Source organism: Calidris pugnax, unplaced genomic scaffold (genome assembly GCF_001431845.1).
Source record: "Calidris pugnax isolate Ruff unplaced genomic scaffold, ASM143184v1 scaffold54, whole genome shotgun sequence".
NCBI lineage: Eukaryota > Metazoa > Chordata > Aves > Charadriiformes > Scolopacidae > Calidris > Calidris pugnax.
Window position 1 is genome coordinate 10166719 of NW_015090864.1, and position 13307 is coordinate 10180025.

The window sequence follows — 13307 nt, forward strand, 5'->3', positions numbered from 1 at the left end:
ATAGTGGCATAATATGTTACCCTGCTCTCTTCCAGAGAAGAACGTGAGCAGACAGGCCCAGTAAGCAACACATTAAGTTAATAAAGCACTGAGCCTCAAGCACTATGATGCACAGGGGCAAAAAATAGGAGTGCCTAAAGAAATTAATTCTTTCCTAATATTTTTTGCCTTTAAAAAGTAGCTACACACTATGTGTAAGGATGGAAGTAAAACTGGCCTCTTGCACTTAGGGTTGACAGTAGAAAAAGATCTGTTAAAATTACTTAATTATATGATTAATAATTAAGTATTCAAAGGGATGACTAATAAATTGAAACTGGATTCAACAAAACAATGCTTGGAAATATATTCTTTTTTTTTTTTCTTTACTAAAACACAATGTAAAACCTCTCCACTACTATTTTTGAACTATTCAATGCCTGCTTGTTGGACAGGGATAAGAGTTTACATGTAGAATACAGACCCATCAAAATGCTATGTTGACTTCAACCAGTCTCAGTTATGTTTCAATGGACCTTTTAGAAAGCATCTTTTAAATTAAGTTGGCCTTGCACACTTATTTCTTTGTGAAAACAAACCAAACCCAAAATACAGCTTCTCTCATAAATCTCCAGAATATCAGCAATGCTTGTACTCTGTGGAGAAGTGGCTGGTTGGCTAAAAACCACACTGGAGTAAAAATCTCATAGGCACATAAAAGACAGAGTGAATCCATAAATTTCCTTCTACTCAGATTGTGATTAATAATTCATACTCTTAAATCAAATAAAATGTCTTCATTTAACCGCTCTGTCTCCACACCATAGTACTGCGTAATTTCGCTTGCCCTCAAGCCTTTATATTATTTTAGGCAGGTACACCTAACTCCTGAATCGCTAAAATAATCCAAAGAAGACACATTTTCTCCTCATTTCTGTATTTAGGGTTTTTCCTTCTTTATTGGGTCACCCTGAGAACTAGCAATATAAAGTCGACAATAAAATTATGATTGAAAACTTTCAAAAAATTATGTTTCAGTCTGTACAAGATGTTAACCACCATTATTCATCTCAGTCCCTATCCATATTGTCAGGATATATTTACAAAAATCGTAAAAAAAACCCCAAAATTGTGCACCTAAAATTGCTGCTGTGTGACAGAGGTGTTGTGAAGAAAGCACTGCCCCACCTTCCCATGGCAAATGACTTACGTAGGGCAATGGCGTGTGGAGGAGAGCAAATAAAAATAATTGAGGCCACACCCCAAAATTGTGCACCTAAAATTGCTGCTGTGTGACAGAGGTGTTGTGAAGAAAGCACTGCCCCACCTTCCCATGGCAAATGACTTACGTAGGGCAATGGCGTGTGGAGGAGAGCAAATAAAAATAATTGAGGTGTTGCTACTGAAGTACACCATCACGATTATACAGGGAAAGGGAATTAAATTCTTCCTTCCAACAACAAACCCACTAGCAATCAGCTTTAGAAACACTATGGGGAACCTAAATTGTGAGAAAAAGCATCCGTTTCAGAGATGCGTAGCTGCTGCAGGAGATCTTTCAGGTTGACCTGAAAGCCATTGGACAAAATACATTCAAGCCCATGGTTTTCTTCTCCTGGCCATGTGGCTATGAGACACCTCAGGTGTCTCAGTCTCTTCTTCTGCAGCTGTGGGCTGCACACAAAGCTCTTTTCCAAGGTGTAAGAGAGACAGGCATGTAAGGTAACTTCAGACACTGACCCTGCCGTTGCAGAAGACAGCAGGACACTCAGCTGGCCAGGACACCCCGGCACCACAGAGGGCTCTTCCCTCCTCCCGTTCACAACGGAGATGCTGCTAATAGTTCTTACTACAGATACATAAATCCCTCATCTAATCTTAAAATTGATGCACTTTAACTAGTTTACCTCCTCCTCCTTGTATACGTGTGTCAGTTCTTTTAATTACGTCTGTTCTGACACAATGGGTAATAGGGAGTTTCTTCATACAGTCAGGAAAGAGACAGCCCCAACATCCTGCACTAGTAAGCATTTAAGGCCAGAGCAAATGAAATGAGAATATCAAAGTATCTTCTCCTTTTATGAGGTCTAAGGATTATCTGATGGCTTTACTTCCCACTTTCCCATGAATATAAACCAGTGAATAAACCTCTACCCAAGTACGGAGCAGGACGTGTGAACTTGGCTCACGGAGAGCACCAATTTACGTGAGGAAGTTAATCTGCACTAAAATACAGAGGAGAAGCTCTCCATCAGCCATCTGCAGGGAGACCTTTCTTCATGCTAAGCTCCTTTAACAAGAGAAAACAGGAAGCATTGCCCCACTTTGGAGGAACAGTAAGAATCCTGGTGATGGTTCCTTCAGGGCTGGAGCAGGAATTAGCTGGCACTGGTGGGACTCACACCTTGGCTCCCCGAGCACCCGCTGCCTCGCACAGCACCGACGGTGGGAGACAAAGTACACAATAGTGAAACCTACACGCTGCCACTCCTGAGCCATGGGTGGGAGTGAACGCCATACAGAATAATGAACACCATGAAATCCCTGAAGTGTTGCCATAAATAGCCAAGCGGTGTTAACAGCAGAATTGTTCACCTCCATGAAGGCTCCAGCAATACAGCGCAGTAACAAGCATCTTTTATATTTTTTTTCCACTTCTACTTCTGAACACAACTAAAGCCCCCAAACTGATAGCTCTCACAGCCAGCACACAGGGTCCGGGAGTTAAGTGCTAATGCTTGTTCAAGTGCAGCTTCGCCCGGACGCGTTTGTGAATCCGTGGCACAATGGGCTTTGAGAATTCGTACTTGGACTGATTCCTAAATTTAAGGAGGTGGCAGGGCAAGGAATGGCTTTCATAAAGGAAAGGACAGTGTCATGCCAGTGCCCTGCACGCAGGCACAATCACAGGCACTGCCAAACTGGCATCATCCTTAAGAACACCATAGTCCAACACAGTCTTGCAGCTAAAGAAGGACTTAAAAAGGTAAGCATAATTAGTGCTAATGATTGACTCATTACAAGTTACAAAGAATTTTAGGGAAATATATATGCCTGGAACACAGTTATTTTATATAAAAGGCTGAGAAATCAGTGCTTTATGTTCTTCCCATTACACATGAGCATTACCAGGTGAACAGCCAGCACTCACCAGAGTGAACAGCCACATTCTTAACACAAGCTTTAGTTCGTTTATCTAATGCTGCTAATGTGGGATTCAGCTTGCAGATTAAGACACCTATATTTAGGTGTCTAAAAGAAGGTGCTTAAGCAAAGCTCCCATTATGAAAAACAGAGACCTAGGCCAAGACTCGGGAGTCTAAACAGAGGTGCCCAATGTCTTTTCAGATGATGTGGACTACAATGCCTGGCTCGACCAGAATGGCACGCATCCCCTCTAAGCCCTGTTTTATATGTGCTCATTCTGCCCAGATGTCTCTGATACCGCAGGAAACCCTGAACAGTATTAGACATCCATCTTCAGGCAACTCCATGAGCCCAGCAAAGCCTTGAGAATCACGCAGGTGGTCAGTGGAGGTATCTCCTCCGGAATAAGCTGAAAAGCTCTCTGGGTTTCATCACCTTCATTAACTGTGTCCCTTCACATAAGAATGGGAGCTTAAATACCAGGTTCATAGGCAGACAATTTAATGCAGATCTATCAATCTACAAATCCTAATCTGCAAGCTGGATCCTGCCTTGACTGTATTTAGCTAAAAATGCAAGAGCCTCAGCAAAGCTATTTAAGCAATGCCACTGCAAGCTGGATAGTTTAAAGTGCATGGAAGGCACAAAACTGTCAGCTGGAAGCAGGCTTCCCCTCCTTCCTTCTTTTCTTTTTTTTGCCTTCACATCTTTGTTCTTCCCTTATTTATTACTTCTTTTTGTAGGTAAATTGCAATGCCATGTGCTGATAATGTGGCAAGAACTGCATCGCCCTCTCCAACAGAGGGCAATTCTTTCCTTAATGACAGCTGACAAGGTGCTTTGATGTTTCTCTTATTCCTATGCCTGTGCCAAATTTTTGACTCTAAAAATATTTAAAAGCTGAAATGTCTAATTGTCACGAAACAGAAGGCATTCTTAGACACAGGCTACATTTACTGTTCTAAAACTAACTTACAGCGTGTGACCCCAGGAGAGAGAGCTGTAGGATAAACCCAGCAACTCCAGGGCCAGTGGGAAGGCAGGTAAACAGTGTTTGCAGTGCAGTTGTAAGAAACAGTGTTTACCTTCTGTTCAAAGTATTTCCTCAGCTTCTGTGCAATGGCTGGTGGCTCTGGTTTAAAAGCAAAGCCAGGCAATGAAGACACCATATAATTTGTAAACAGGTTAAATGTCACACCGCCCCCATGGAACTTGTTACTTGGCGTGGCATTTCACTCTTCCCATCAAATATCTATCTAAGTAATGAATTCACCAGATAGGCCAAAGGAGATTTAAAATGTGATACTCTCAACTAAAGACATTCAGGAAAGTGGAGCCACTTTTTGTTAGATGAATATGGAGAAAATGGAATTTCTGATTAGATACATTTAATTAACAATCTTTCCTTTACTGGTGAGCCTTCACACTCATTCCTGCACTTGGTTCTGATTTCAAACAATGCACAAATTGGTGGTCTTCTTTCCTTATTACAATCTTGATCTTGCCTTCCAGCATTTCCTTGCAAGTTTTAGCTTTAAGTTCAGGCTTAGCATGGCTATCATGGGCTTCTTTTTTCTCCCCACTATCTCAGAAATGGTAGACATCACATTACAGCTCCAATTCACCTGAGATGTTTGATAGTCCCACAGCTTCAGTGTATCATTTGAACATTCATTTAGGAGAATATGTAGAAAAAGGCTAACTGTCCACATAGCAAACACATTCACCAAGTCAACTTACTCTGCCAGCAGTTTAACATCCATCCTTCAGAAATTTGTTGCAGACAAATTTGGGGAGTATTGTGAATTTCAGCAGTTTCTGACTTTAACAGCGGCTCCCAGCCCTTCACATGGCTCCATCTCCTCTGCTCCAGCACAGGCTGAAGGTTTGTTTCAAGGCCCTCAATGGTATCGCCCCTTTTTACCCACCATTGCTTGCCTCTGATTGAGCCATCTTTTCTCACCTATTTGTCAGATTTTTTGACAAACATCTTCATGTTTCCTCCTATGCTTTTACATTTCACAGATCATCTCCATGAACATCAATTGCTATTTCATTGAAATACTTCAAATTCCTTGAAAAACACCCCAAGTATGATGTGTACTAAAAATATCCTCCCAAAAAACCCCTATCATGCTGAGTGCTGAAACTACTACCCACATTACTAACTGCTTTCATCAGGTACTCGTTTCTTCCCTTACACCCATTTTTTGACCTTACTATTAGGGTGTAAATTCTTTGAAGAAAGGCATTTTTTGCTCTATATTTTAGCAATGTTTAATATTATAAGGTCTTACTGCAGGGTAGGAATCAGAGGTGCCACCATAAAACAAAGAATGCGTAAAACAATAACTGGGCTCTCAGTCAGCATGGCGAAAGCAAAGCAGTAACCATCACGCTTTAAGTGATGGCATCAAGGGGTAGCTCTCAGATGTTTTCAGAACCTTCCTTTTTTAAGTAAAATACGCTCGGCAAGGCATCCACCAATTCAAACCAAAATTCTTTTTTAAAAACAAGACTCACTAAGCACTAGTATATGTGCCAGAGTTTCTCATCAGTGAAATATCTGTCACGCTGTTTTCAGAAATGTGTCCATGAGGTGTGCAATGTATATGCCTTTCAATGAGATTCATGTTCTCAACACACATACACGCTTTGAAATGCCCCATCACGGCTCTCCCTTGATAAGATCTTTAAGAATTAGAAAGGCAGATGTGACAGGAATACTTGTTGCTATTAATAAAGTGAATACAGGAGGGTTTTTTTTTTTCAATTCCAGAATCAAGCTTTGTTTAAACATTTCCTTGCAATCTTTGCAATCCAAATAACGTTACAATCCAAATAATGTCTGTGGAAGAGAAAATGAAATTGTAATTGCCAAGTTTACTTTGAGTGCCCAAAGGGCTAGCAGCAGGAATAGCTGAAAGCAAATGTCTGCATGCATACACATAGAAAAGTATGCAAATGTATGCACACATTACGGATATATATAAATATATGTCATGTTAATAACAGAGGATATGGAAATGGGTTCCGGTAATTCTACAGAAAATTATTTCTTCATAAGGTAAAGGGATCTTCTGAGCAAATGTGTTATCTCCTCTGCCCTGTGCAGCCTGACGTCTGCCCGTGCTGGTGCTGTTGGGGCTCCAGCAGCGGGAGAGGCAATGATCTGTCTCTCGGCCTGGGAAAGGCGCAGCAGGTGCCTTTTAAACACCACGTCTCACAGGTTTATTAGCCGTAATAAATAAAGCACTGGTGACTGGTCCACATGGTTACGCTCCAAACAGAGCTACACTGGTGGCACCAATGATGGGAAATTACAGAAAGTAATCTAGTGTAGACACAGCACTTGATTAAGAGAGAATGAACCACCCATGTCTAAGCTGTTAGAAGCAAAGCTTAATTGACAACAACATCGTCTCTGTTCTGTGAATGAATAATCAAATTTCCTGGCAAAAGACTGGAAGCAAATTGGGCAAAAACACAGCTTATGGGGGATGCAGGTAATTTAGTTATTTTTCTTCTAGGGAAGGTTTCTCTTAATAGTGTGCACGCAGCTGTCCACATGTTATCTTACCCAGAACTGACTGATCTAATCAAGATAATCTTCAGAAAGACATTCTGAAATAAATGTCTGTTTAAGTGGTTATTCTTTCAGCTCTTGGCTGTCAGGGCTCCTCTACAGAGGGAGAAAAAGAAAGGTCACAGCTCAAGAGAGATTGGGATACACGTGCAGATATAAAGGTCTGGATTCACTATTATTTTTAGATGTCTGACATATGGGCACACTAAGAAAAGAAAAACTACTCTGTGCACAGAACATCTCCAGCTACAAACTGACATCCTGAGAAAGCGTTCTGAGGAAACAAAGCTGTACTTTTGTCTCCCTAAATTAAAGCAGGTGGGGATTTAATGGGAAAGAAAAAGGAGGCTCCCCCTATCCCTTCTCCCATTAACACTGCCAAACGCAGCATATCCGTTCCGGATTTCTGGATGTTCGACAGCCCGGCTGGAACACTACAAATGTCCTTTGCATATGTGCAGTCTGTGCAGCATCTGGATGTGTCAGACCTATTGTGCATGCACGGTGGAGTCAACTTGCAGATGTGCAATGGATCCAGCACATCCCCCATGTGTCAGACTCACCGCACATTGCTGTACAGCACATGTGTCAATGGACTCTCTGGGACTGTCCTGTCAAAACTCCCACACCACCTGGTACCGTAGCAACCACATGGCTGCCCAGCTTTACCTTTCAAATTAGGATTAATCCCATTCCTGAAAAGTAACAGCTCTCCCTTTCTAAAATGACATCATCCCAATGAGCACAACAAAAAGACCTTTGGTATATATCTATATATGTATGCATGTTTATATATGTACACAGCCAACCCTTCTACTGCTTACATTTAGAATTTACGTGGTTTTATGTCATTAATTCTGTCAAACCTGAAATTGCAACTTAAATGTAATCATTCCCACTTTGCAAAAATCTTGGGCAGAGGAAGTTATCCATGTCAGACTGAGGGAAATTGACTTAGAGCAGCTCCAGAACATGGACCAGAGGAGGCCACAAAGATGACCAGAGGGCTGGAGTACCTCTCCTACAAAGACAGGTTGAAAGAGCTGGGGTTCTTCAGCCTGGAGAAGAGAAGGCTCCGGGGAGACCTTATAGCAGCCTTCCAGTACCTGAAGGGGGCTGCAGGAGAGATGGGGAGGGACTCTTTATCAGGGAATGGAGCGATAGGACGAGGGGTAGCAATTTTAAACTGAAAATGAGGGTAGATTTAGATAAGATATTAGGAAGAAATTCTTTACTGTGAGGGTGGTGAGGCACTGGAACAGGTTGCCCAGAGAAGCTCCATCCCTGGAGGTGTTCAAGACCGGATTGGATGGGGCTTTGAGCAGCCTGGTCTGGTGGGATCTTTAAGGTCCCTTCCAACCCAACCATTCTATGATTGTGTGTAGGAGGAGAAATTCAAACAACAAAGATTCCAGTAAGATCTCCTCTACAGTATTGTAGCAAATTGGTTTGAAAAGGAGCAGGGAAGGGTTTCTCAAAAGGATCCTTTTTATCCAGGTATGTGTGGTCCTGACAGAACTGCAAATCTAGTCTTCTCTCTAGCTGTCTCTCACACACTGTCTGGACTGCCTTGTGGGAGCGTGGACAAGCACACAGGCAAGAGTGTGATGCCCTCCATGTGCTCATATGGTTGGCAAGAGAAAATCTGGTGTATCGAGGGGCTGTGAATCCTCTCCAGCCCCTTGCTACAAAACCCAGACAGTAGGAGCAGGCTGCCTGCCACCAGCCATGGGCCTGCCCAGAAGGCAGGACGGGTATCTGCTGAAGGGCACAGCTATGCAGGCATGGCTGGGGTCATGCCTTGCCTGTCCACACTGCAGACACGTACCCCTGCAGAATGTTCTTCCTCCAGACTGCTCTACCAGCCTGATGTCTGCTCCTAAAAGTCAGTCTGCTTCTGAATGGTTCGGATGTGAGTGGAGCTCAGACGGAGATCTCTACTTGAAAACAGCACAGAATTAGGGGTGCTTAGATTTTTACAGCTTCCTCCGGATTCTGGTGGGCTTAGACCTTAGTCCAGAGCTCTGTAAAAAGGCAGTGCCAAAAAGGGAATTAGAAACACATGCCTTCCTGTGTTTCGCCAGCTTATTGTATGAAACCTCCTCCAAAATATCCAGGGTATGGAAGCTAGAGAGACATTAACATGTTCAAATGTTACTAAGAAGGAGTATTCCTTCTCCTTTCCCATCAACTCACTCTCAGGCAGATAAAAGTTGGTAACGGCCTTCCAGATGCTGTCCTTTGGTTGTCCTGCCTTGTCACTGGCAGCTCCTAGTCTATCATATTGGTGTAGGTGTCTACCAGAGGCTTCCAGATGAGGCACAGTTACAGACAGATATGGACTGGAAAAGATACATTCATTGTGCTCACCAAAACGAAAATAAAAGAGAGGCCGGTTTCCTGCCGTGCTGGCTGCTCTCTCTCTAGCGGCCGCTTCCCGGATGTCACAGACACCAATGTTGGCAGTGCGGAGCATTCTTCTGGCAGCTCCTTCACTGTGTTGCAGTCTACACCGTACCGCGGCAGCTCCATTCGCTGCTGTAACAAGTTGAAAAAAACTAATTAATTCACGTTTAGTTTTTTTACATTTGTTACAGCAACGAATGGAGCTGCTGCCCCCATGCAGTTGAGCACACACGCACACGCACGCACAGACACCACGGGACACTCACGGAGCCAAGGCGGGTCAATGTTCCACTCTGCCAACATGGGCGTTAGTAATGTTAGCAAAGGTGCAGCGAGAGGACTGGATGTCCCAACAGAGGGGAACTGCCTTTGGATTTCCTTTAGTTTGTTGAACGCCGTCACAGAACGCAATTCCCTGCTGTTCCCAAACGCCTCCAGTCCCAGCGAAAGAGCCATGTCCATTTCCACACTGTTTTAAAATATCTCTAAAATGTCTATTCCCTTTTAATAGCAAGACTCGAGACCACCAAAGCTTATAAATTCTTGCAGTTCCCCATCAAAACAGATTACAACAAAGAAAGAAATGACAAATTAGTCATGTATGTGGTTCAGATATCAACAGAGGCTTTCAAAGGGCAGCATCTGTTTTATCCTATTTCTTCTTGAAAAGGATTCATCTCCCCTTTCCTAGTGAGCAGGGACCTCAAACTGCTCAGATGAGTAAAGTCTTAGAAGGAGAATATCAAATTGCACTGTTTCAAGTTTTGTCCAAAAGGTAACACAACAAAACAAACAAAAAGTACAAAGACAGCAAGACCCAAGCACAAATAATATCAGTTTCCAGAGGAAAACACTTGAATGCAGTAGAAGTAGTGTCTTCCACTATAATAAAATAATTCATCTAGCCATCAGCTAAACAATTGATCTTGATGTATGGACAAGAAAACAGTGGACAATATTTCAATACTTTTCATGCTATCACCATCTTCCTCCACTCACCCATACCCCACATTCCCAGTGCTGGATTTTCTGGGAAGTGGTAGAACAGAAAACATTCGTTCCATTCCTTCCCATCTTCAAAATAGCACTAAATCAGCTACATCCTCAATCGTGACCTCTTCAAATTATTGAATGGACTGGCTTGCAGAGATCCCTCTGCTTATCCTCACCCTGAAAAACTTAAACATCACAACAAAGACCTTGAAAGATAAACCTCAGAGGGTTCTCCACCTTCTCCCTTTCATCATTACATGTACGATTAAGCTCCAGCAGTTTCAGCCAAGGACACAGTTGGACCAGAAGACTATAAGCATTCTGGAGAAAAGCTGTTATTTTCTTGTGTGAAGAAAAAAAAAAAAATAAATCAACTAACTGTACACAAATACCGCTACCAACCGCACCACTGTGTTGAGGATTAGTGTGAGGCAATGGTCTCTCCATAACTCAGTAAAACTCAGTAGGTCTCATGAGAATATACTATGAAGACTACTGTATGTCTGACGGTCTGGTCAGACTAATAAATACCCAGAAATTTAATAACTGCACCTCTGGTATTGTAATTCTGTTGATTTGATTTGTTTCATTCTCTAATGGCTCCCAATGGTTAGGAAATGTCACAGACACCCTCAATCAGGCTGTATCACTTCAGAAAACAGAGGTGTCTGTAACACTGATCTCTTTTGTGGAGTTCTCACCAGTGGAGCAGCCCAAGTGAAATCCAAAGGCTCAAAAATACCATTCCGCTATGGAATAGATATATATACACCTGAAGAAGAGAGAACAAGGCAGTGCCTCCACACATAAGCACTTCACATAGAAAACCATCAACTCCACCATAAAGGCAGGATTTTGTAAAAGAAGAAGGAAACTAGTTCCCAGGCCTGCAACAAAAATGGGGCTCAGAGGACAGCCAAGCCCATAAGGTGAGCGAGATGCCACCAGTGTGTGGGGCCTGCTCCTGAGGCCAATACAAAATGAAGGCTACACCAAAACCTACAGCTACATATTCAACTTCATGATCCAGTGCCTCAAAAAAGTGGAAGAACTCTGAAGAGTTCTTACATTCATAGGAAATAATTTTAATGAAGAAATATTAATAATGAAGAAAAATCTTCAGTTTGAAGATATTTTTATACCTTTTGGACAAGTACAAGCAGTCCATCCCTCAACCCCAAGACCAGGTATCTATAGAGGATTGGCTGCCCACACATTACAGGACAACCAGAACTCTAAGGGTTGCTGGTCTCTCAGTGTCTTTGAAACTGAGATTTGGAAGGAAACCCAGGAACAAAGGAAGGTACAAAACTCCAGTCTCCAGTTCTCTTCCAGTCTTGTGTATACTTCTGTTCAGAAAGCTTTACTTGTCTGAGGTCTTTATAAGTTAGGACATCACATTTTCCTCTGTATTTTTGCATTACTTCTAACAAACAAAGCCTCTCTAACGAGCCTAGACTGATTTTATTTTCCAGACATGACTGCCAAACCCACAGCAATGTATGTAAAAAAAGTACACACACATCAAAGCGGACATATATATAAAAATATACATAAAATGGATGGAATAAGCTTTTTCTGCATAACAATAGCTTTGATTCTGCCACATATATTTCTTCAGGGATGCAGATTTTTACTGTGGCAACTATCAGTATGCTTGACATCTTCATATATCGCAAGCACAGATACACGTACCGGGAGGCTGTGGCAGGTAGGCCCCAATTAATTTTGATCTCTTCTTTTCATATCCCTTCTGTGTGATGTCACCTGCCAAGAAAAGAAAAGGAAAATCAATAAGACGTGGATAAAGACAGTGTCTAACTGCTTAATGGCAGCACCATCAGCTTAGCCACCACTGCACTGTTTGTCTGTCTTGACAATTATAATGAACAAATGAAAAGCACAGTATGATCATTCCACCCAGAAAAAACTCATTTACGCCAGAGCCATCCTGACAAATAAATACCCAGCCTTGATTTATTCCAGCACCAGAGTCCAGCGGCACAGAGTTTTAAAACCATTTTGAGATGCTGTCACACAAGCTTTCAAAAGCTACAATGACCTTCATTAGGTTAATAAACAATGGATTATATAGAGTGTGTGGGCCTGTGGTGGCTGGCAAAACACATCACTGATTAGCATTTTCTGTCATTAATGGGATTTTTCTAATCAAGCATGTGAAGCACAAAAGACTTGAAACTGCTGCTATATCATTTCTGCAATATAAATGTTTTAGCTGATTTCTAAGCAGTACTGAGAGGAGCAAAACCAAACCAAAACAAATCTACCAGAGATCATCTAGAAAATGATAGCATAAAGATTCTTTGTCTGACTTTCCAATTAAATCTCAAAAAAACTTTTGAAGACAAATGTTTGAGTTTCTTATATTCAATTCCTATGACCCTCCACTGTGTCTGCAGTTTCCTCAGGTTACTTTTTTTTAATATAAGGATAAAAAAAAAAATCTTTCTGTAAAAGTTTCCTAAAATAAAATGCTGGATAATTAGGTATGTTGAACACAACATATATTTTTAGTCTTATTAGAGTTCAGGAGAAGTTTGGCACTGAAGATGCAATACAGCCCTGGCTCTGAAGATCTAGATCTACCTTTAATCATTAAAATACTTGTTCAAATATAATTCAAACATCTAGATTCTTCTTTCCAAATGTGTGAATGTATGAATTAAATTCAATACAAGCTACTTGACCCATCACTGGAAGTGTTCAAGGCCAGGTTGAATGGGCCTTTGAGCAACCTGGTCTAGTGGGAGGTGTCCCTGCCAGTGGCAGGGAGGTTGGAACTCAATGATCTTTAAGGTCCCTTCCAACTCTAACCATTCTATGACTCAATAATTCTACTTGGAATACTAAAGAGAGTGAAAGGTTTTACAATTATAGGATTTTTGAAATAACACCATGTTCCCTGCCCTTTGAATAAGCATATGTGCTTGTGAGATGATCATGCAGTTGAAAGTTCAGCTGCAACACTGGACTTGTATGTTTGTAAAAGGCTGTGGGCTTAGGAAGGCAGAAATCACAAAGAGAAGTGGAGCTTTGGCAGTAATCTTCAGCTAGATACAGCAACGCACGTCTGTTAATGTTCTTCCATCCCTACGTTCAATCTTCACCTAAGGAGACCATTTGCCAAGAGGACTGTATACTCATTTCAATCCCAGCCACTCTGCTAAATGGATGC

At 41.8% G+C, this 13307-nt stretch overlaps 1 protein-coding gene across 4 annotated transcripts in view; it reads right to left on the reverse strand.

The window, feature by feature from the left end:
* Window positions 1-13307, reverse strand: part of DIP2C (disco interacting protein 2 homolog C) — a 190638-nt gene that overhangs the window by 133828 nt on the left and 43503 nt on the right. For 3 of the 4 annotated variants that reach the window (XM_014945016.1, XM_014945015.1, XM_014945017.1), the window contains exons 2-3: window positions 11807-11878; window positions 9083-9250 (exon numbers count right to left, since the gene is read on the reverse strand). In XM_014945016.1, coding sequence (XP_014800502.1) covers window positions 9083-9188 — 106 coding nt within the window. In that variant the 5' untranslated portion in view covers window positions 9189-9250; window positions 11807-11878. The remainder of the gene's footprint in view (window positions 1-9082; window positions 9251-11806; window positions 11879-13307) is intronic. The other variant, XM_014945018.1, reaches the window with a different exon arrangement.